The following is a 24163-nucleotide window of genomic DNA, read 5'->3' on the forward strand; positions in this document are numbered from 1 at the left end:
TCATCGGATTGGTTTTTTCTTTGTACAATGTTTCATAAATACTCGAAGACACCTGTACCCAAGGGCGTGCACAGAGGGGGGGGGGGGAGAAATAACACCTGTTGGTCCGGGCCTGAGAATAAAAGAAGCCCAATATTTTTAAAACTAGGTGTGAACTATAGGGTTAAAAAATATGGAGAGGACCCCCGAAAAGTCATTCGTGATGGGCCCAAAAATTTCTGTTCACGTCCCTGCCTGTACCTGTTAGGAAAATCCTTTTTTTTTTTTTTGTTTGAAACGGTATATTTTCCCGGCGGTCTAATGGTAATCAAGTTCGGGTTTGATGAAATTGAGGAACTCTTCAAATATCATACTCAGATTTAAAGCGATTTGCACTTCATTAACTTTGTATATCGTCTCACTTAGTGAACTGGTTTTTATGATTTTTTTTGTTTTGTTTTGTTTAGTGGATAGGGGATGGTCTAACTCTACTCTTAGGTTCAAAATCTTTGATTTACCCTATTTGTTCTTTAGAGAAAAGTTATGGGTAAAAAACAATAAATTTCATGTAATTTCCCTCACAAACGATTAAATATAAAACCCATTGTTTAAAAAAATGCCATAAAACAAAGGTATGTGTTTTCTTTATCCATAGTGAAAGAAAGTGCTAAAAGACATTATTATTAAGAGTAATCATAATGAAAATTTTGAATCAAGGATTCTCTGAAGCAAACATAAAATTTATTCTAGTGGAATTTTTCTTATCTTCATCTATAATGGGGTTCATTTAAGGAACCGTGCGACTTTTATCACGAGTTTTGACACGTATTGTAGTGAAACATAAATTACAATTTAACAATTAACAATGTTACAATCTATAATTTAGAATTTTACGTCAATTTACAGTTTATTAGTAGTTTGGGAAACCGTAAACATTTAAATGATTCTAACTTAATACTGAATCCAGTCTACTTTTCATCAGAAATGAGATGCATCAATTGTTGCATTTCTGCTAATGCTCGTTCATCGTGAGGTTTAGTTAAAAGTTTAAAGAGTTCTAAATCAGATCGAGCTATTACTTCAAGTCTTGACTCTGCTGAGAGTTACGTATACTCGTCCTTTCGCAAAGTTCTTTTTTTTTTTCTAAATCTATGACAGCTTTATCGAGGGTTGTGTGATATGTATCGTTGTGAAATATAATTTACAATTTAAACTGTTGCAATTTTAAAATGTACATTTTACAATTTTAATTTTAAAGCGATTTCTGTTGTTTTTTTTAGTGACTCGTGCATTTGCTTTCAAAAAGTAAACTTTGATAAGTCCAACTAATGATGAAGACAAAATTTTTTGTTCATAGTTTCGCAGTTGAACAAGCCTTTCTTCACAGTCGTCGAAGTCTCCGAGACGCTGTTATCAATTTCTTTCTCTATCCTGCTCATCTTAGTTATTTTCAGACTCATGTGCTCGACGCTTTCTCACTCAAGATGCGCGTAGAAAGGCTCATGTACTACAAACTCTATCCTACGGACTTATTTTATATTTACACCACTAAAAAGCAAAAAATAAATTACTTTTAAATAAAAAAAACCGCCTTCAAAAAAACACCTTGGAACTAAAAAGCAAAGTTAGTTTAAAAAATCTAGATAAATGTTTAGATAAATTATTGTTTAATTCGGGATTCGGTGGGTTGTCAGTTACGTTACGTTGTAATTATAGGAGGCCCCGACTTCAAAAGGTTATTAAAAATTAATAGATCGTATATAATTAGTAAGATATTTAAAATAATTCAGCATATAGTAACTAAAATCAGTGTTTATTTTAAAATTGGGTATTTAGTTTAGTTGATTTTTGGACTGGAATTGTAAAATAAATTTCTAGGTTTGTGCAGGAAATAGTATTCAAGTGTAATTGGTTATTTTTTTGCTTTTTAGTGCCTAGGTGTTTTTTGAAGGCATTTTTTTTTACTCAAAAGTAATTTATTATTGCAAATTTTCTGAAAAGCAGTGGTTTCTCTTGTTAAGTTTTCTGAAAGGTTGGTAAATTTTGACGGGCGAACGGTGTGATGAACATAAAACTTGCGAAGTACATTTGTAGTTTTGAAAGAAATGCTTTGTGAAAAACCTTTGTAAATTAAAGTGACACTTTTGCAAAAATCCATGGAATATTTGTGTCTAGTAAATAAACTAATTTCAAATTTACATTTTAATTCCAGATTTTCACGATGCAGAATGCTCAAAAAACCTTTTTTTGCTTCTTCAATTTTATGTTGGTCCTCTAAAATGCATACGTGACTGAATTTTTACTGGAAAGAGTGAACATCTCTCTCTATGGCAAAAGTAACAGAACAAATGGCTGGATATTTTTCGAGAAATTTGAAAAGAAAAAAAATGAATTTTTTAAAGTGCCCGAATATTATTGGTTCTATAGTAATAGGGAGGGGGGAGTAGTCACATAAGACTTTAAATTTGCGTCATAAAATATTCATTGCATTTACATACTGTCAAAAAAAATCATTAGGAAACATGCAAGAAAAATAATAAACAGAATTTTAAACTAGACGGCAAAAAGTCTTTCCAAAATGAATTGAAATTTAAACCTATTTTATGTCTAAGGAAGTAAATATTTTTTCGAGACATTTCTGCATGACAAAAATAGTTGGGCAGAATTTAAAAAGAGATTCTCAATTTATGGGCTGAAAAAAAGTGGTGGCAAAAGACTTAAGCGCGATACCAACAAGAAATTTATAAAATCGCAACATTTTAGCCCTCAACCCCGTAATTCATTATAGAAAAATCTTTCAAAATCATTGTTTAAGAAGTTAATTTACATTTTTCTCCCTCTTGCAACACTATTTGAGGTTGAATACCTCATTTAAAAAAAATCAAAGAAAAAAGGATTCAACTATCTAGATTTTCTCTATCTTTGCGGTTTTATATTATTCGTATCACTAGGTGTCTTAATCTGACACGAGCAGAGCAAAAAAAATGTATATTACGAGATATGCCTTGTTATCTTGTGTTCTGTCTTCATATTTTTATGAGCAATTTTGCCTGTTTGCAAGCGTGCCTCTGAGCTGAAAACAGTTTTTAGAAAATTTAGACCGAATGTCGTCTGTTACTGAAGATAAGTTTTCTTTAAAATATGGATGTTTCTGAGAATGCATAAAAATTATTTTGTTGCATAAAAATGACGTGCCTAGAATTTAAAAGTTTTTTGCTGTCGATTAAAACTTTAATGGAGCAAATCAAGTAAAACTAAAAAATAAAAATAATAATAAATAAAATTTTAAAACATGTGCAATAAGAAAAAATGCAGGAGAACAAAAAAAAAAAGGGTTGTTTCTTTCCCCACGTGATCTTTAAAATGAACAAACGTATGTATTCTACTTTAAAACTTATGTTGTATGCAATCTTCTCGAAAACAGCCAGGAGTTAATGATTACGCTATATATTAAAACAATAAAAATTTTTCAAAGAATTCTTAAGCTCAGTTTTATCTTTATAGGACTGTAAGTAATAGCGAAAAAAAAAGCAATATTATTTCACAAATTTGGTGGTGAAAACATGCTTGCATATTTAAAACTTTGATACCAATCGACAGAACAAATTTTTCTGCTGAACATGGATTTTTACGGAGCTTCTTAATAATTGGATCTGGAGTAATAAGTGTTTTAAATCGAATTTGAAGACTGGACAATGATTTGAATTGAGAAAACCGAATTTTAACTCGAATTTCTCGATTCAAATCATTGGCCACAATTGGGGAAAACCTAATCTGGCAGCATATATATGTATGGTGTGATTAGGCGTTTCGTAGTATTCAGGAGCTGACAAGTTTGCTTTGCCCCAACTTTAGGTCTTGCTACAAATGATATAACGATTTCTTCCCCCTTTTCTCAACAGACTGTATATATATATATATATATATATTCGTTAAATCTTTTCGCATTTTTTTTTTTACACAAATGTTAATTACAGGCGTGTATTTTAACAATCCAATTATTTTGACTGTACGTTTTATTGAATGTTGCTATTATACACTTTGCTTACTATTTAGATTTTTTATTTATTTGTTTATTTATTATGATTTCTTGATGTACTATGGTATAAGTTTTAATGTGTATCGATTTATTAGTGTTCTATTAACGGGATGTTAACTGTGAATGAAAAATCTGATTCAATAGTCTGAAATTTATGTGAACTATAAGTTTTAAAAATATGGAGTAATCAAGTTTAGAATATAATTTCAAAAGAGAGAACAAAAGCTTCAAAAAGAAATCATAATGTTTCAAAACTTCTATCCTTGACTGCGTAAACTTTAGTTCCTTAGAAATTATTTATTTATTTATATATATATTTTTTCCTTTTCTTCATTTTCTTTGATAGCAATGCAAATAATGAAGATGAAACCAGATGAGTCAGTAATTCTTCCGCAATGGGATGTCACCAGATTCTATAGTCACACAGGTAGTATCTTTTTCGAGAAAGGTTATGACAGTCAAATAGATTCAGGAGGAGGGAACGTTTCCGTGGTGTTTGCTCTGTATGGTGACATGACTAATGTGTTGGCTCCAAAGCATAACCCGAGGTAAATATCATGCAATATATGCGGTCATTATGACTTGACCACGGATGGATGACGGATGAACAGGAAGCGGAAACAGACCACTTCATCTTGTAAAAGGTAGGATCAGCGAGATCGCGCCTGCAGAGAACGCGCAAGCATTGAATGTTTTAGTGATAGCGCGATCTCGCTGATCCTACCATTCTGTAATACAAAATAAAGGGGTCCGTTTCCGCTTCCAGTTCATCCGCCTTTTTTCCGTGGGTCAAGCTATACCACTGAGCTACATAACTAACTGTTGCATCTGCCTTAGCACTCCGTCATCGTCTGCCCCCGAGAAGTAATTTCACTTTCAGCAATAAACCTCAAATTTATGATCATCATTTTACGTTTTATTTTAACGTCAAAGTGCTGTTTTTTGTACTGATCAAAACATTAGTGTAAAATTATAACTTTCCACATAAATATAAGTATCAAATTAGTTAATCACATACAACGGAGTGTAAGAAGGTATCCCTTCGCGCGTCTGAACAACGTCATGTTAAATATCTAATTGAGACATCGTTATCCGACCTCCTGTATTCCATGGTTAGAACAACAATATTGAATACGAGATTTCATTAAACTATAGTCGAGGCAAACTTAACCTGGCAGTACGTAATGCTGTGACTAGGATCTTCGTAGCCTTCACAATGCTGCCAGGTTAGGTTTGCCTCGACTATAGCTACTATAAAAAAGTAGTAATTGGATTTAAACTTCCTTTCGTCATTACTCAATGGACGAAATGCGATGTCATGTCCATTTGAATCTGAAACTAATATGCGGACATGAGTAGGAGAACAAAAAACTTGCTAGGAATGTCGACCTCAATGGGCTTCCATGACTGGTAACTCTCCATTTAGCTACATATCTCACAGTTTTCAGGTGGCAAATAAGATCCACCCTATAGCCCGACACGTTTGTAAATTCTTATACAATTATAACGGCTTATTCATTCGAACATGTTTCGAAGTCATAGATCCCATCAGCTTTGTATGAAAAACGATTAGAAAAGGCTACATCGGTGTTTTTTCATTAGGGCTAAGCCCCTCCCCCCTCGTGATAACAACGGAATATAAGGAAGTCTTGCTCCTCGAAGCGGTTACAGTAGATACTCTAAGTGTTCAGAATATGGGGGTGTTCATTATCTTAGATTATTGAGAGATAGACAAGCCATTCTATTCAGTCGCTATTGTATGCGCTGAAGCAGGAGTAAAGGCCATGCATTTTATTATCCGGGGACAAGATCAAAGAATTTCGCCGCTGTGTACCACGTGGTTTAGCTACAACCTTTGGCAGTACCTTGAGCGCAACCTTTAGAACCAGTTTTAAATTGGCATAATTCAACAGCTTACTGTCGAAATCAAAAACCCTTACCCATTAATCTGTGAACTAGACGCTTGCGGGTGACAGAAAATAAATGTACCAAAACATTTCTGGCAGATGGTAAAATATTAAAATCAAACGACTATTCAAATCCCTACAAGAATCAGTACAGCAATGCGAACCGCTCCTAAGTTCATTATACAGGGCGACTGGATAATGTATATGTATCCAACGGGACAATCAAAATGTGTTCAGAATATCGGGGTGTTCGCATCAGGGAGTGTTCAGATGGAGTCCGCTGTACAATGCCCGTTGCTCAAACATGTCGTGAAAAGTTCAATGAGGCAATGAGAAGGGGTGCAAGTAGACTTTTAAAAGTATTGAGTAAACTGCGTGGGCTACTACTGTCTGTTCTCGAACTCCGCGATGCATTCAGTTTTTGCTTGCTCGTTACTTCTTTATTGCTATCACGCCTGCTTTGATAAAATCAGAAGAGACCTGACGCATGCGCAAATTCGAGTAAGGTTTCGTGTTAAAAGATCGGACAGTAGTACTATTATCTCTTGCCTCAAAACAGAGGAGAAATTCCTCTATTATTTGTACTGGCTATCTCTAAATTTTCAATCTTGGCCCTTAGATCCCTTTGCTTCTCACTGCCTCATAGTTTTTGCATGTGAGAAAATATTCTCTAAAAATATGAACGGACAATGTCAGTGAACTCTTGTCGAATGTAAAAGCAAAACATTTCCTACTACATTTTTTATCTGTTGTTGTTGAAAACTTTACATTTTTGTGATAAATTTAAAACATTATTCAACGTTAAAACTGCATGGATAGCAATAAAAATTGCTGACACTTGTTTTAGCGTTTTTTCAGTGCAACATATTAGATTACGGATTAAAAGGCATCCATGCTTTTGTCAGATATCTTTGCATTCATAGAAACTTACTTTAAGTAATGGGGTTAATCTTAATTCAGGAACGCGTATTTATAGTTCTTATTGATATTTGAGTAATTTTAATGTTGCTGTATAATGTTTTTGAGGCATCGACTATTTTTGTTCATCAAGAAAAATTTCTTTGTGCCGCCGAACTCGCTTACAACCAGGCACGTAGCTAGAACTTTGTTAAGGTGGGGGGGGGGGTCCAAGGTTTCACGAACTTCAAAAGAGGAGGCATGCTAAAGCAAAATTAGCAGCTCATATTTACGTTAAAAAATAAATCCAATCAAAACTAATTATTAAAATATGATAATTAACTAAAATTAAATAAGTAATTGAAATTGATAGAGTATTTATTAAAAAAATAGTTAACAAAAATTTTACATTAAGTGGCAAAGAAATTATTGTCAGATTATAAAATTAACATTAAACTAAAAGTTATCCCATACTAAGTTTTCACACATGGATAGAAAAATTCCATCACATAAGCGTCCTCTGTTCTGATACTTTGAAAATGAGTGATATAATTCCTATTAATAAAAAGTTTACAATAAAAGAAAATCGGAAAACGAAAACTGTTCTATGGATTACTTGGAAAACGCAGGTAATAATTTAATAAAATATTAAAGCTTTGTAATATATTTCAACAAAATATGTAGAAGTCATTTTGTTTGAAAAAATAAAGAAATATATATCTATCGAGTCGAATGTATAACTGCATGAATGCAATATAACGTAATTCCGCCACCCTGTCCGATTTGAACAAGATTTCTGACAATTCAACCACTCTCTCGACGAAAATATTAGCAAGGTTTCATTTAAAAAGCTTGAACTACTTCTTCATTTATCTATGTTTAAAACATTCTTTTGATAATACAAAATTGAATAAAATTTCTAATTTTATCCGTTTTCTAATTATCATTTCTAACCATCATTTAAAAGCTTGAAAAAACTATTAACTCTGATGGACGGAGACTTATTTTGCTGCAATCATTAAAAAAAATAAATAAATAAATAAAAAATGCGTATTGCCTTTTTTTTTTAATCGTTATTATTATTTTTTTGCAACGAATTGGTAAAATAAGCTATCTTAGGATCCGTTATGGTATTTTTTTTTCTTTCTAATGGGGCTTCGTTGGAGGCTTTAGCCTTTTCGGACCTAGTGCGAACCACCGATATGGCATCTAGTCTTTCAAATGCTACCATTAAGGCGCAGATGTGACTGGCACAGGAAATTTTGATGCCGAGTTTCCACCAGATAGAGACACTTGAGTCTCATCGATGCGAAACTGCACTAGGGGTTTAATTTTGTCAAGCCAAACGAATACCTGAGAGATCTTTTACATGTCGAGTAATGGAATGTATAGTGAATGAAATTAAGCATCTGTGTATTTTTATTTTAACAACATTTTGGAAAAAATGCAAATGATTGCTCTTTATAAATGTTTTTTATAAGGTCATGAATGATTTGAACATTATTGGCGATTTTCCTCTGATGTTTTCAATTTGATGTTTCATTTAAAAGATCAAGAGGAGGCATCGCACCCACCTATCTCACCACCAAACACGAGTTCAGTTTATTCTGCCAATACAAAAATACTTCTGTAGAAATCAGTCTTTTTCAAATTAAAAATATAATTGTAAACAACTACAGGGAAAATAGCAATATACTCTATTACGAATTATCATGTCAATATTTGATTATAACCTGGTTACTTCACTGTCTTTATTAGCAATAAGCAAGTGTTCGACTCGAAAATTTCATAATTTGGAGTCAAACGTCAAATCTTGATCATTAAGGTAATCTTCGCCCCGTTTGCGATTGCGATAATACAGTAGCATTAAATTAGATACATTTTCTACAATATGTAATATGCATAAAGCTAGCCAATTTTTGGAATCAAAACTTATAGGTTTCTTATAGCCTCAGTTTGTAAATTTTTTGCTCCTCAGTCATCTGATGTTCAAAAGTCTAAAGACAATCTTTGAAACTCTTACAATGATTGTGGTTAAAAATCCAGTAATGATTTAAATCTACATTCCAAAATTCATATAACAATAATAACACTTCTGATTCTTTCATTTTCAAATTGGTATAACTTCCATTCTAGGAGCGATTTTGTAATCATCCTGTATTCTCGAAAGCATATCATATTTTATAACGTAGGTATTGACTTTTTTTTTCTTTCTTTTATGTGATGTTAGTAAAAGATATTTTATTGCAAGAAATAGCAAATAATTTTTACTTGAAGAAATTAAGAGTTTAAAAAAAAAATCTAATATAGACGTGAAAAACACAAGAAAATTTTCCTCGCATTGACCTTTTTTTAATTATATGCGCAGTAAATAGCAGAAACTTTCACATAGTAATTTTATAGTTAAATGCCCCACATGTCCGTTTTTTGTTACGTTTAATGCTACCTTCGCAATTTACTAATGATGGATGCATAGACGCTTATTAAATAATTCCTCAGTAAAAAGGCGGTAAATACTAATCAGAAAATTTATTCCAATGAAACAAATACAAATATGCTTTTCTTGAAAAACGGAACAACATCAAAGAAAGATTTTTTCTTCAGTTAGAAATGACTAGCCGCTCTTCTCTTGGGACCATAGACTCACATTTCAGTATGATTTAAAAGTACGAATTTCAAATAATTACTTTTAAATTACATGTGTTAATATGGCCGAACTTGCAATTTCATAAACTGATCACAGTAAAATATTCAAGTAATTTTCAATTTCATTCTTCGCTTCATAAAATTTTGATACAGCGAAAAGTAATTTCGTTGCATTAACTTCAAATTTATTTATTCACTTATGTTCAAAAAAAAAAAAGAAATTTTCAGGATTACAATTTAAAAGTTGTAAGCTTACGGAGAGATAAGTAATCTATTATTGTTAAAAATAAACTAAAAGTTTAAATAAGATTATTAATCAAAATATAAAATGGATCTGAAATGAATCATACCAAAAATATAAAGAGCAAAAACAAATTAATAATTAATATTTATTTTTTTCTCATCCTCAAACACACGAAATGTGTAGAATTTTTTTTTTTTTTTTTCGTTGCTGTCTGAACTTCGTTTTTAAATGGGAAAACATATTAACACATAAATAGCTCGTATTGTTAAGAAAACTTTAAAAGGGAACACAACAACTTACCTAGTTTATGTACACTTAATTTTCTTCTGATTACAATTTTTGTTCAAGATATGTTTCCTATAAGCGCGTGGTAGAAAAAACTGCGTTAAAACAGAAAATAATAGGAATTTCAATTACTGATTCACTAGGGATGCACCCACTGAACTCTATACAGCTGGAAGGACTACACCCCGCCGCCGCTCGTGGAAGAAATGAAGGCCAGCAACCCCCCCTAGAGGACACTCTTAACCATGGAGTCCTACGGAATTTCGCTCGACTTTTCAATGCGGGCAGAACGTTTATTTTAATCTTTTCGAAAGTTACAAACGCAATAAGTGATTAAAAAATCTTCATTTTCTGAGCTACCAGGATCGATTTTTTTTTTTTTTTTTTTGAAGGCCAACGAATTCTTTTAAATACTTTACAAAACGTAGCTCAATCTTGAGAATTTTTTTGTCGCCAAGTTTTGTTTCTTCGTTTTCCGCGTCGCGAAGAGCGAAATTAAGTTTCGTTTTTCTTTTTTTGCTGAAAATAGACTATGAAAAATAATATTCTGTAACCTGTTACGACATAACGTATCGAATAAATATTTTTTAATGACATAATGGATATACTTTTTTTTAATGACATAGGTATAACATTCTTTTCATATACAAATAAATACCAAGAAAGTTGAATTTTTTTTAATAAAATTGGTATTATCACGCATTTTGATTTATATAGATTTTAATATATTTTTATCACGCATTTTGTAAGTGATTTTCTAATTTATTTTAATTATATTTTCTTACATTAATTTTTGAGATAAATTAATAGTTATTAAAATTTATTTATGATTTTAAACTAATAAAAAATAATTAATGATAAAACAATAAAAACATATTTTTAATAATGTCAATTAAAACATTTTTTTTTTATATTAAGAATTATTTGAAGCAGAATTTAAAGGGATTAATTTCATTTCTTAAAAGCAATATGATCTTCAGTTTAAAATTCAAGAAAACTTATAATTTTCATTGAAAAAAATTAAAATTTAAATCAAATTTTTAAAAATTTGAATCAAATATCCAATTTAAATCTGCGCACATTTGTATATTTTCATTTTTAGCTTACTTTCCCAGTAAAAGTCAGAGAAAGAAGAAAATATCATGAAAGGCTTTCTGCAACTTAAAAAATACATTGCGAAAAAAAAAAGTCAAAAATAAATAAAATACATAAATTAATATCGAAAAATTGAAAATTTCAAAGTAGAGTATTGAGATGGGGGAAAATGTCTGTCGGTCTGTCCCGCCCCCTATTACTTTTGAGTGAACGGTCCAATTTGAACATTATTTTTTTTTTTTTTTGATCGAAAGAGGACACCTCATTCCCACATTTTATTTTTGATTTGAACAATTTTTCGTTTAATTTTGAACAGTTCAAAAAAAAAAAAACTTCAATGCAAATATAAATTTTGAACTTAGAGGCGACTTAGCTTCAATGAAACTTTGTAAGAAAGAGCTTTTGATGAGAAATAGATAATGTGTTTTGATTTGAACAATTTTCTGTTCTATTTTCAAACAGTATAAAACAAATTTTTCTTGAAAAAATCAAAACCTAAAAAAAAAAAAATAGTTTGTGAGTCTTGCAGGGGGAATTAACTTTGCATATATTTTCTTGTCATACGCGAAATGCTTCATTTTCTATTGATAATATAACTATCTTAAAACACACACACAAAAGTTATGAATTTTGATTTAAATCCACCTTAAGATAAAATCACCCAATTAAAAGTCCAAATTATCAAAGTGATTACCGCTTAACTTTACCAGAAAAAAAAAATTATCCATTAAACAGCATTCGTTATCTTTTTTTTTAATACATGGGTTGACACACACAGTTGGGTTGAATTGGAAATTCGTCGTTTTCGGACGGAGTACGCGATACAGCAAGAGACATTCGGCAACTGGGAACCCGCAGTTATTGCACGAGGTTCTCGTGTTCTGAATTGACTCGGACGCGGGAAAATTGCCGATTAATGGGAATATTTAAGGGGAAAATACCGGGTTTCAAAAAATTTCTCTCTTTGGAAAATTTTGGTTGTCGTGAAGTGCAACAACCGAGAAAAAGCAGACAGTGGCCTTTCGGGAAGAGGGCGGGGGGGGGGGGGGGTCCGGACCCCATGGACCCTCCCCCCCCCCCCTTGGCTACGTCCTTGTTACAACGAGTGTGAAGAGGCGCGATATTCCTTGTTATAACCCAGTGCTCGTACGAAACTAGTTCGAAAAAAAGTCACAAAAATTCAGTCACATTTATTTTGCTATTTTTATACGTGTAAAAAAATTGGATAATTTGCATTGGACTGTTTTATTGTTTCGTTCATGTGCCATTGTTTATCAGAGAAATCTTATGGCCTGAAAAATCAACTTTGCGTTTCGAAAAGTGTTTGAAGTTTTTGGATTTAAAAAAAGGCTTCATTACTTGTTCTTACCGGGAATCCACACGATCAAGGAAATTCGAAAAAAAAAGTCGAAATTGGTAGCATTTGAAAGAGCATCGTAAAACATGTTTATGTCAGAAAAATTACGTGCCCTCGCGACCCTGTTATCGAAATATGAGGTCTTAAGGTTTGTCGAAATTTTAAGTTAATCCGCCTAATTTAGCGAATTTTGTTCAAAAATGGTAGGTACGGCACGAATTCAAAATCTGCAGCTGAAAAGACATCTCATTTGCCGTTTTTGGTCTTCACCAAAACGTGTGAAAGATTAAGTTCATTCTTTACTCATGGGTAAGTACCAGGGGGGGGGGTCCGGACCCCATGGACCCTCCCCCCCCCCCTTGGCTACGTCCTTGTTACAACGAGTGTGAAGAGGCGCGATATTCCTCGTTATAACCCAGTGCTCGTACGAAACTAGTTCGAAAAAAAGTCACAAAAATTCAGTCACATTTATTTTGCTATTTTTATACGTGTAAAAAAATTGGATAATTTGCATTGGACTGTTTTATTGTTTCGTTCATGTGACATTGTTTATCAGAGAAATCTTATGGCCTGAAAAATCAACTTTGCGTTTCGAAAAGTGTTTGAAGTTTTTGGATTTAAAAAAAGGCTTCATTACTTGTTCTTACCGGGAATCCACACGATCAAGGAAATTCGAAAAAAAAAGTCGAAATTGGTAGCATTTGAAAGAGCATCGTAAAACATGTTTATGTCAGAAAAATTACGTGCCCTCGCGACCCTGTTATCGAAATATGAGGTCTTAAGGTTTGTCGAAATTTTAAGTTAATCCGCCTAATTTAGCGAATTTTGTTCAAAAATGGTAGGTACGGCACGAATTCAAAATCTGCAGCTGAAAAGACATCTCATTTGCCGTTTTTGGTCTTCACCAAAACGTGCGAAAGATTAAGTTCATTCTTTACTCATGGGTAAGTACCAGGGGGGGGGGGGGTCGTGGCACAGAGTAGATATTAAAGTTTTTAGAGGGTTGTTTGCAAGGGTATTTTTATCTCGTCTGGGGGGGGGGGCTTTTATTTTGTGGGGGCTTCAACATATTAGTGTGGGAGGAAAACACTATGGCTCTTGGAGGAAATAGGCACCCTGCTTTACTTGTGTGCGTCAAAGTTAAGAACCACTATCAAGCTTATGAAGCGGAACTTTTTCCAGAGGAACAACTTTAAATCAAGATTAAACATAAGTTTTATCTCATTATTAACAATCTAAGAAGCCCGCTACAGTCGGGGGGGGGGGGGGGGGGGGTAAGGGGCTAAGGCTGACCTTCCTGGTTATTAACAAAAATGTATTTACATGTACTTGTAAAAGTAGTATGGTAGGGAAAGGTGGGGAACACTGTCACCAGAAATATTTTTTTTTGTAAAAACAATGCCAATATAATGTAAATTGATTTCAAACCACGTTTTTTTCTCGCGAGTCCCTTAAAACCCCAGTCGAGTTCCCAGACACATTATTTCCAATTCTAGCTGTGTGTATGTGGGTGTGTTTTCTGTTGCTTTTCGGGGCATGATAGGCATTTTGTATAATTCTGTCGTGGGAAAGTAAAGCGTAGTATCAGCTTTTTTTTGTTTGTTTTTTGGCCCTATTCTGTATTTTAGCCAGGGGTGTCCCCCTGGGGGGGGGTAACGCAGACTGGGCCATTGAAATTTTTAGGGGTTGGGTGTTTTGAGGGGCATTTTTCCCATCTTAGGGGGGGGGGCTCTTGCTTTTGTTGCATCTTTGTGACATTTGGGGGGGGGGTGCGCCAATGCCCTTAGGGGAGGTGAGCACCTCTGCTTTAGTTTTAGTGTACAAAATTGTTTATTTGGTTTCCGCTGAAAATAAAGCACGAAAAGGACGTCATATTCAAACGTTTCCACTTTTGGAATCCAAAACGAGTTTCTTCAAATGCCTCAAAAATTCATTTCTGCAGATATTGCGCTTTAAAATCCCTCTGCAAAATTAACCACGGCCCTTTCCCTTTTTAAATTTTAAAGGGGCGAGAAGGATTAAAGTATATTTTTACATTTTAGTGTAGTTTAAGTGAATTTTACTTCAGTACTTTAAGCGCTAATTGCAACATTATTGATGTTATATATTTCAAGTATTTCTTAATATAGTTCCTATAAGAATTAATTATGAATATTTCTTTTAGATTCTGTGCAAGGATAATATGTATACTTGAGGCAATATGAATTTTTTAAAAAAGGAACTTGCAATTGAGAAATTTTAATTAGCAGATTAATGTTAAATACAAATAAGTGACATAGTAAAATAAATATAAAAGAAGCCTGTCAAAAGGGCAAAAATACGCTACTGACCCGGACAAATATGACACTGAACAAAATAATGATTGAAAGACAGAAAGTTTCGGCAATAGAAATATTTTCATGAATTTAAGTCGTGTATATTTCAACCGTCAAGCTCCCCCAAAATGCAAAATTGAAAAGGTGCTTAAAATGGAGGCGGACGAGTTTTTAATAACCCAGACTTTTACCAAGCATATAGTATCATGTCCGAGTATTGCGGTTGTACTAATCTGGAAATGAATAAGTGAAAGTAGTTTGATTGAAACATAACTAGTAAAAGCTATTCCAGTACTTTTAAAAATGAATAAAAAAAAAAAAAAAATTGCAATATGTTGTGCATTTACGTTATAACAACTTTTAGTTGTAGTGGCAGATTTTGTTTGGATTTCAGGGGTTGTTTTAATGAACGTCGACAAAATTAAGTTTTTAAGAACAAAAATAACTATTTCCCTCCATCCATGATGTAATTTCCAAAATCGATAATTCTGAAGCACAGGTTATTGACATTTTTTATCCATTGTTTTCTCTTTAGAGTTTTTTTTTTAAACTGAAAATTACACATTTTTCCTCACAGTGGTCAGACAATAAAACTTTATGTATTGATTATAACTTTAAAAGAAAAAAAAAACTGATACCATAATCCATGACTATTTTATTTCAACATCAAAGATCATTCGTTTTATTATCTGTATATGAGCTCAACGTAGTCTGATTTTTTGTACTTATTCATATTAATTCTCCCAGATTATTAAGAAATACTTGCAACATATTTCATCAATAAGAATTAGCACTTAAATAAATTAAGTTAAATGTCTGTATTAAAATACAGAAAAATTCTGAAATGTATTACTATCACGAATGAAATGATATAATTTATGTTTAATGTCATTCTAAAGTTGCCGTTCCTCTGGATAAAGCTTACTACTTTTCACTTCATAGGTTTGATAGTGATTCTTTAACACACACAAGTAAGGAATTAATGCAACACATCTTTCACACGCCTTGCAGATGACTTAAAATAGAAATCAGATACCTTGCATGATGCTGACGATAAAAAAGCACGGTGTTTTATATTTTTTTGCCAAGTCTTTAAATTTGGCGACTTTTTTTTTTTTTTTTTTTTTAAGATTTCGGCAAACTTTAAGACCTCATACCTCGAAAACGAGGGGACGAGGGCACACAGTTCATGGGTCAAAAAAAATGTCTGAATATTCTCTTTCGAATGCGCCCATTTTGAACTTTTTTCATGATTACTGAAGTCGTGAGGTTCCCTGGTTATAGGATCAATGACTCATTACCACCTTTCTGTTGATTTCAACATTTTAAAGGGTTCCAAGAAAGTATTAACTAGATTAATTTATTAGAAATGTTATAATTGACATAAGTATTGCTCGCTATATTCGGAGTTTGCTTGTTAAAAGTGAGTTATGCTCCTACAGACTATACATTGTACTAACTAAATAATTCTGCTTTCCTCATTATATCCGGGTTCTTGCCAAACAAGCGCTCCTTATAAGCGAGTTCGACTGTACTCTACTAAGAGGAGTCTGTACCCTGTACATGCAAAATGTTAAATTGCTAAACTAAATGTATCTATTTCTGAAATATTTTTAATGATAGAAACTTATAATTTTTACGGTGTTTTCTAGAGTTATCCAAGTGTCTAATGAAGTGAAATTTTTTGGCAATTATGTTTATTTAATAACCTATTAACTTTTAACGAATAGCCACTTTTTGAATGAAAAAAAGCCTTTTTTGACCATAAAACCAGCTGTTTAGGAAAAGTGTCAATCCTAAAGCAAAAATTTCATTTCCGTAATTATGAACATATAATTGAAATATGGTGAAAGTCAAAGTAATATGTAAAATGTATTTTTAGTAAGTTACAACCCTATAGCCAGGGCTAGGGGAGAAATACATGAAAGACACCGCCAGCTCAGTTATTCCAGCCGAGGACTGCAGTTTCGCGCTTATTAGCACTCATCAGCCCGGCATAGAAAGTGACTGACCAAGAGTGCCAAACAAACTGGTAGCTATTATATAATATGAGTTGAACCGAACCATTGCTTCAGTCACTCATTTGGTCGGTGCTAATTCTATATTAGCTACCAGTGTGTTTGGCACTCTTGACTTCCTTGAGAAGTTTTCCACCTCCAGCTCAGTCACTTCCTATGCCGGGGCCGATGAGTGCTAATAAGCACGAAACTGCAGTCCTCAGCTGGAATGACTGAGCTGGCGGTGTATTTCATGTAAAATGGCTTTCGATAAGAAGGAGCATGAGTTTTTTTAAATTAACGTTTTGAGAAAATCTCATTTGGAAATAAAACTGTAAGTACATTTTATTACGAGGGTCGTTCGGGAAGTACGTTCCATTTTTAAATTAAAAAAAAGAACTAATACAGATGGAGCAAAGAAATTTATTGCACAAAAATCTGCCACCCTTAAGCTATTTTTCGACACTGCTCCCCGTGATTTTCCAAGCGTTTGTCATAGCATGGTACAAGATTTTGAAAACCTATTGGCAGAATGTTGCCACATGTGTAGTCAATCATGAGACACTTACAGGCCTTCGGGCTGGGACATTTTTTGACCATCCTCTGCACAGCCCCGACACCGCTCCGAGCAACTTTTATTTATTATTTCGGCACCTGAAGTCTTTCCTTGCCGATTGGGGGTACAAAAGCGACGATGAATTCAAGGAATATTATACCATAGTTGAATACAAAGGCAGCCACATTCTGCAAAGAGGGTTCACAAAAGCTTGCACCACGCTATAGCTAATGCCTGGAAAATCAGAAGAGCTATTTCGAAAAATTAAAAAAGCACACCGAAAGCCTGTAAGAATTATTTGCTTTAAAGATTTGAGGTTACTTAACTCTTCTTAACTAATCAATTATTATTATTATGCGCTAAAATTTCATTTGCTTTCATTCACATTCAGTCGAATAGAAATGTTTTTGCTGACAATTGTTGCGAAATTTTCTTCTGATCAAATTAATTTATTTCTCGTAGCAAGGCTAGCGATCCAAGTTCTTTAAATTCCGCAGTTGTCCAGTGCCACCTTAACTCAGGATAGAAAGCCAATCGCCGTTTCCAAAGAAGTGAAGATACTCGTAGAACATCTAACTCCTAATCCTAACGGGACTGCATGCGTGTTTTGGAATTTTCGAAGGTAAGAATAAATCTCTCTTAATGCGTTGACTTTGTAGGTTTCGAAAATATTAAGAAGTTAAAGTTTTTATCTTCGTGCGACATTGTAACGAACTAAAATACTGTTTGGGAGGAAGGATAAACTTTATGATCCGGGTTTCAAAACTGAAGGTTTTTTCTTTAACAGTTATTAATTTGCATTTCATTCTTTTTTTTTTCTTTCTCTATGTTCCAGTTACTTCTGTAGTCGTTGACTTGAAACTACTTGCTGCGTAGCCCGGCTTTGCTCGATCTACCTTGAAAATAAAAATTGTGTCAAGTGACGTTGTGTATATTCAACAATCAGGCTTAAATAAAAGAAAAAAAAAACATAATGCCAAATTTCCCTCCCAAACAATGGACGACAGATAATCAAATACTTTTAAGAAATGAAAATGAGAAATATGGATTTAAAAAGCGTAATACATAAAATGAAATAAGTTTAAGAAGAAAGATGGGAAGAAACAATGGATTCAAAAAGCGTAACCATGGAAACGCGAAAAGAAAATGGATAACAACTTGAATGCAGATGAGATTTTTTGAACTTGATTTAAAAAGGTTTGCAACTTTTTTTCCTTTGGAGATAGAAGCTCAGTTTTTCGACCATAAGTCGAGATACATCAAGAGTAAAAAATGTCGCTTTTTCCAATGGTGTCAAACAGAAAACTGTGAGACAATTCCTTCACTTTTTATTGATAGATATTGAAGAAAGTAGTGCCTAAATTTCAGCTAAGCCTAAAAAAATTCGAGCTAAAAGCGCAAATAACTCCCGCCGTAAATAAGTTAGAGCATTGAAACAAAATTACCTAGAACGCGGAAAAATCGACCCTTTCCAACGATATGTAATATTAATATGTGCAACTAACTCCCCCCCCCCCATATTCGGAAATTTATATGAAAATTGGGCCTAAATTGGAATAAAACAACTACTCGTCGAATTTTTTTCGAACTGGTCTGCAAACCTTTCCGGTACTGACTGCTGAAGGAAAGATACTGTGAAAATTTCAGCGAAATCGGCCGGGTAGTTCTCAAGTTTTGCGAGTTTACACAAACAGACGCTAATTGGAGACTTCATTTTATACTATGTAGAGAAGAGATGTTGCCGATTTTTCAAAGGTTACACCTTGGGCATATTCTATAGCAGAAGCATCAGGTGATACTCGCCAAGTATCTTCAACTTGAATGTATTTTCCGACGTAACTACACTTTAAAAAATTTAAAAAAAAAACATAAAAGGAAGTTAAGCTGAAAAATATTAAAAGGAAAGGGAGAGTCATTGAGAAATGCCACTTATAACCGTCAAGCAAAACAGTCTTTGCCATTTATATGCCTTGCAGGGCAACTTTAAGGTTCGGTTATTAAATCCTTTAAATCACAAGTAAAATATTTCCGACTGACATGAAAAAAAGATTTTTGACGGAATAACCTTGCCTATTTAAACTTTTTTGGGGTTTTTTCCCCTAACTTGATTTGCAGAAGCTGAAGTGCTTTTCCACCCGATACTCTCAAATAGAAATTAGCACTGACATTTGCACTGATAAAGAAAATTTATTTATAAAACAAAAAACATTTAAAATTTTTGCTGGACCGAAAAGTTTAGGACCAAACCTTCATTCCCCAGAAGGTAAATTCTGATTGCGATAGTCTAGCGCGAAGTTGAAAATCTTCTGAATCTTCTCAGAACTAGGAAAGGTGCAACCGTAGAACTGTATTAACGTTGTGAAAAAAAAAAAAAAGAAGGAAAGAAAGAAAAACAAAAGAACAAAAAAAAAAAAAATCAGATAAGGATAAAAATTAAAAATACTTACAGATTACAGGGGTGCCAACCTTGGAGAAACAATATGAGGAGCACATGTGGTGATTTTGAGGAGCGATTTAAAATTTTGCGGAGCAGTTTGGTATTTTGTATCAAAGTAAATAAAAATAACTAAAACCACGAGTCCAAAACTGTTTTATAGCTTTAATAAATCATTTTAAGCTCAAGTATAAAAATGATTACTTTTAAATTAATAAAACAGCTTTAAACACTATTTTAATCTTCGAGTATAAGCATCTATAATGTCCCATATTTATTGTTTGTTATGATAAAATAATTAAATTTAAGCTTGAAACTTTCGGCCTTGATATGCGGAGCAAAAGAACTTCTTTGCGGAGCCGCGGAGTTTTGCCATTTTTGCTGAGCAGTTGGTAACCCTGAATAATTATGTTTAAATCTGAGGCAGTTTATTTTTTGGGGAGATGGGGGGGGGGGGGGGCGGGAATCCTCTTTATCAGTGCAGGGCTCTGTAAACCCCTTGAATATTATCAAAGATTCATTAATTACTGAAGATTATGTTATATTAAGAAAGATACCAAGGCTTAATTCGTTGTTGCCACAGTTATTTCTTTTATAAGAAAAGTATTGTAAAACCTTTTTCTTTATTTGTTTCATGTAAACACAATAGCATTCCTCTTTGATTTTACATAGTCATGACTGGGATACAAGTGGTTGCCGAGTAGAAAGTTCAAATGATAGCTATACTGTTTGCGTTTGCAATCACCTCACGAATTTCGCCGTGCTTATGGATTATGAAGATATTCTCTACAAAGTGGACCCGCTGCCGTTGCATTACATAACCCTTGTTGGATGCATTCTGTCTATAATTTGCCTCATCCTCTGCGTCATTGTGTTCTCGTGTTACAGGTAATTCTTATTAATTTTGATTTTTCTTGAAAATGCTGATGAGAATTACCGTTTGCAAAAAAAAACGAATAATACGTTGCATTTTCGTTCGCAAATATTTAATTTTTTACTTTCTTCTATATCTAATATATAGAAGAAAGTATTGGATTCGTGCAAATTTTCGAATTTCGAATTTTGACGAATTCGAACGTTTTGAGGTGTGCTGAGTCCATTTCGACTATTTTTGGAAAATGTCTGTCTGTCTGTGTGTGTGTGTGTATGTATGTGTGTGTGTGTGTATGTGCGTGTGTGTGTCACGTCTGTGTGTGACCAGTTTTTTGTGGCCGCTCTACAGCAAAAACTACCGCATGAAATCGAACGAAATTTGGTACACATATGTGCCCCTATGTAAACTTGTGCCCATTGGTTTTTGGCGCGAATTCCTCCAAAGGGGGTGGAGCAATGGGACGTTTTTTGAGTTACGCGTGCTTGCTATTCCTCAGGAAGTAACTGGCGGAATCAAACAAAATTTGGTTCATATGTTGCCATTAACAGGAACAGGTGCTGATTCAATTTTGGCGTCAATAACTCAAACGGGGGTTGAGCTATAGAACGTTTTTTGTCGTCAATTGTGACTGCTGTATCTCAAGAAATAATGAACGGAATGAAAGAAAAATTTATCGGCAAGTAGCCCTTAGTGGGTATAAGAGCTGATTTTATTTCGCTGTCAAAAGCTGAAAAGGGGGTGGCGCAATCGAATGTTCTTTTTTTTCATTGTGAGTGCCATATCTCAAGAAGTAATGCTACGTTCTGGATGAAATTTGGAACAAATGTGAATCTATTTGTAAATAGGCGTTGTTTCAATTTTGGCGCCAATCGCTCCATGGGGGGCTGATTTTTTTTTTTTTTTTTTGTGTAAATAAAAATAGCTTTATAAATGCAACAATAAGAAAGATAAATTGTAATACTGTCGTCTGCTTATTTCACGTGATTTTAATTTTTGGGAAATAATCGGAAATGTTATCGCAATGATTTAAAATTAATAACTGTTGCCATTTTATGTTTGTTAACAAATAAAACATCTAATTAATTCAAGCAAGGCTTTTAAAATAACTTTCAAGTCGTTCTTTGCTTTGCTTTTGTGGAAATTCAGGAATTCGGACGTCCGTCAGGCTTTTTTTTTTTTTGCTGGGAATATTGCATTCTCTTCAAGCATAGGGATTGATCAGAATTCACAAGAAAGTTATAGAAGAAAGTTTCGTGATGGCCACAACATACTAGTTACTTATTGTTAGATTTGCGTTTTACCAACAGAACGAAAAACATATCGTCATCGCTTGTTCAAAGCCTCCTAAAGTAATTGAGGAGGCTACAGCTTGTTCATATTTCATAAATTTTGCTATGTAACTATTGTAAGACTCGTTACTGCAATTTTAAATAATTAGGTGATTTTTTTACGACACAAAATTGTAAATCTTCCCTGTAGCAAGCTTATTGGTCTGTAAGTCGGAGTAAAAAGTACTAGACGGAGCTATTATCTTTATTTCAATATATGAGAGTTCACTATTAAAAATTCAAGAAAATCTTAAAGTAAATATCACTGTAAATGGGAGTTTACAATACGTAGAATGTTTTACAGTAAATTTTCCCGGAAAAAAAGTAAAAGATTGCTGCGTCAGCAGATACAGCACGTGACTTACAGTGCGAAGCAGATAATTTGCATTCCCTCCTTTCAACTCGACTTCCATTCAGTCTAGGCATTCGCTTGTTCTTCTGTGGATAATAAGAAGGCAAGTTTGAATCCCACTGCTTATACCTCGCTCTTTTAATGAGCAACTACTGTCCAACCACGGATTGCATGGAATTTTCAAACTTCCAGATAAGACGAATCTATGTGAATAAGGGGGAAAAGTAAAAATTTGATGCGCTTATTCCTCTCATTTGAATGAGACTCTGCTTCTGCAAAAGCTGACATCCGTAAAAAATAATAGATTCGTCCATTTCCAGCTGTAAAACGGATGTTTGTCTTTCCATACAATCCGTGGTCAGACAGTTCTCACAGCGTTTTTGTTACCACAAAATGGGATGTTACGTTAAAAAAAGTTCTAGTACTTGTCTGCCAGTACTTTTTACTGTTTTTTTTTTTTTTTAAACTGTATACGGACTTTTGAAGAAAGTCACGTTAAGGTTTAGAAGGTTTTTTTTTTAAATTTAAGATAGGTTAGATATCCTTACAAATATATTCGAGCTATCATTTTGTTAACTACATTTATCCTTATTATATGGTAAACATATTAATACTCAACGGAGGGAAAGTGGAGGGGGGGGGTGTCAATTCTAACCTTCGGTTTTTGCGCAATACGTGCTACAATTTACTATCGGACAAAATCAGCATTAAAAGGCAGTTGAAACTGTATTTGATGTCTGTCAGCTGTTTAGTTTGGTTTTTTTTTTTTTAAATTTTCGAACGTTTTGTCTGAATTTAAGGTGATATAGAATCTGTTTTATATTAGAAAGATAAATGCTTTTGAATAGATAAAGTTAAGCATATGAACTCAGAGTGTTTAATATGATATTCTTGCTTAGTAATGAAATTTCACGTTTTGCATTAAAGCTCCTCGTAATAATTACCAAAATTACGATGTTGCAAAGACTGAAAAAAAATCCATTCTAAAATTACTATGCACGTCTACACTTAAATCAGAATTTTTCCTCTCAAATGTGCACTCCTGTTTGTGAAAATTGCAACACCACGAAGGACTTACGCGAGTGAGCTGAAAATAGCAGGAAATGTAAAGTAGGGCATGATATACAAATGATTAGAATTGCAGACCGGTAGCGCATGCTTATGCTGAGCAGCGCCCTCTGAACGGCGATCGAACAGAAAATAAATAGACGGCTGTAGCGAGGCGTGTATGATTATCGGTGGTTATATGCTAGAGTAAACGTTAACTGAATCTTTACTATGCCTCTTCGACGAAAGAAAGCGAAATTTGAGCGAACTTCGGAGTTTGAACGGGGCAGAAGCTGGATTGTCTTATCGTGCCGTAGCCGCTCGTGTGCAGCATAAGAGCAGCACAATCATGCGTGTTTGGAAGCAGTGGACGGACGAGGGTCGGCCAGTTAGGAAATCCGGGAGTGGACCCCAAAATGTGACGTCAGCTCGCGATGACAGACACCTGGTGCGAGGTGCGTATGGCGCTGACGGACCGCACAGCTTCTTCTAGACTATTGGCAGCGCAGTGGTCAATAGCTACAGGTGTTTCATTGTATGCTTCATCAATTCGGAGACGTCTGCTGCAGCGTGGGCTGCGCGCAAGGATTCCTTTATAGAGGATTCCTCTCACGCAAAACCATCGCCGTCTGCGACTACAATGGGCCAATGTGCATAGAAGCTGGCGTGCTGATTGGCAGCAGGTCGTATTTTCTGACGAATTCCGCTTCAATTTGTAGCACCATGATGGCCGAATTCGTGTCAGGCACTATGCCGGTGAACGGCACATTCCGGAGTGCATTATCGAACGTCACAGTGGACGAACACCCGG

General features: G+C 34.0%; 1 protein-coding gene across 1 annotated transcript in view; it reads left to right on the forward strand.

Annotated features, from left to right (window-relative positions):
* LOC129216343 (adhesion G protein-coupled receptor L2-like) overlaps window positions 1-24163 on the forward strand; it is a 93250-nt gene that overhangs the window by 55067 nt on the left and 14020 nt on the right. Inside the window, 4 exon segments of the mRNA XM_054850556.1 lie at window positions 4365-4566; window positions 17780-17819; window positions 17821-17939; window positions 20424-20639. Of these exon segments, the coding sequence (XP_054706531.1) occupies window positions 4365-4566; window positions 17780-17819; window positions 17821-17939; window positions 20424-20639 (577 nt within the window).

This window comes from Uloborus diversus, chromosome 2 (genome assembly GCF_026930045.1).
Source record: "Uloborus diversus isolate 005 chromosome 2, Udiv.v.3.1, whole genome shotgun sequence".
NCBI lineage: Eukaryota > Metazoa > Arthropoda > Arachnida > Araneae > Uloboridae > Uloborus > Uloborus diversus.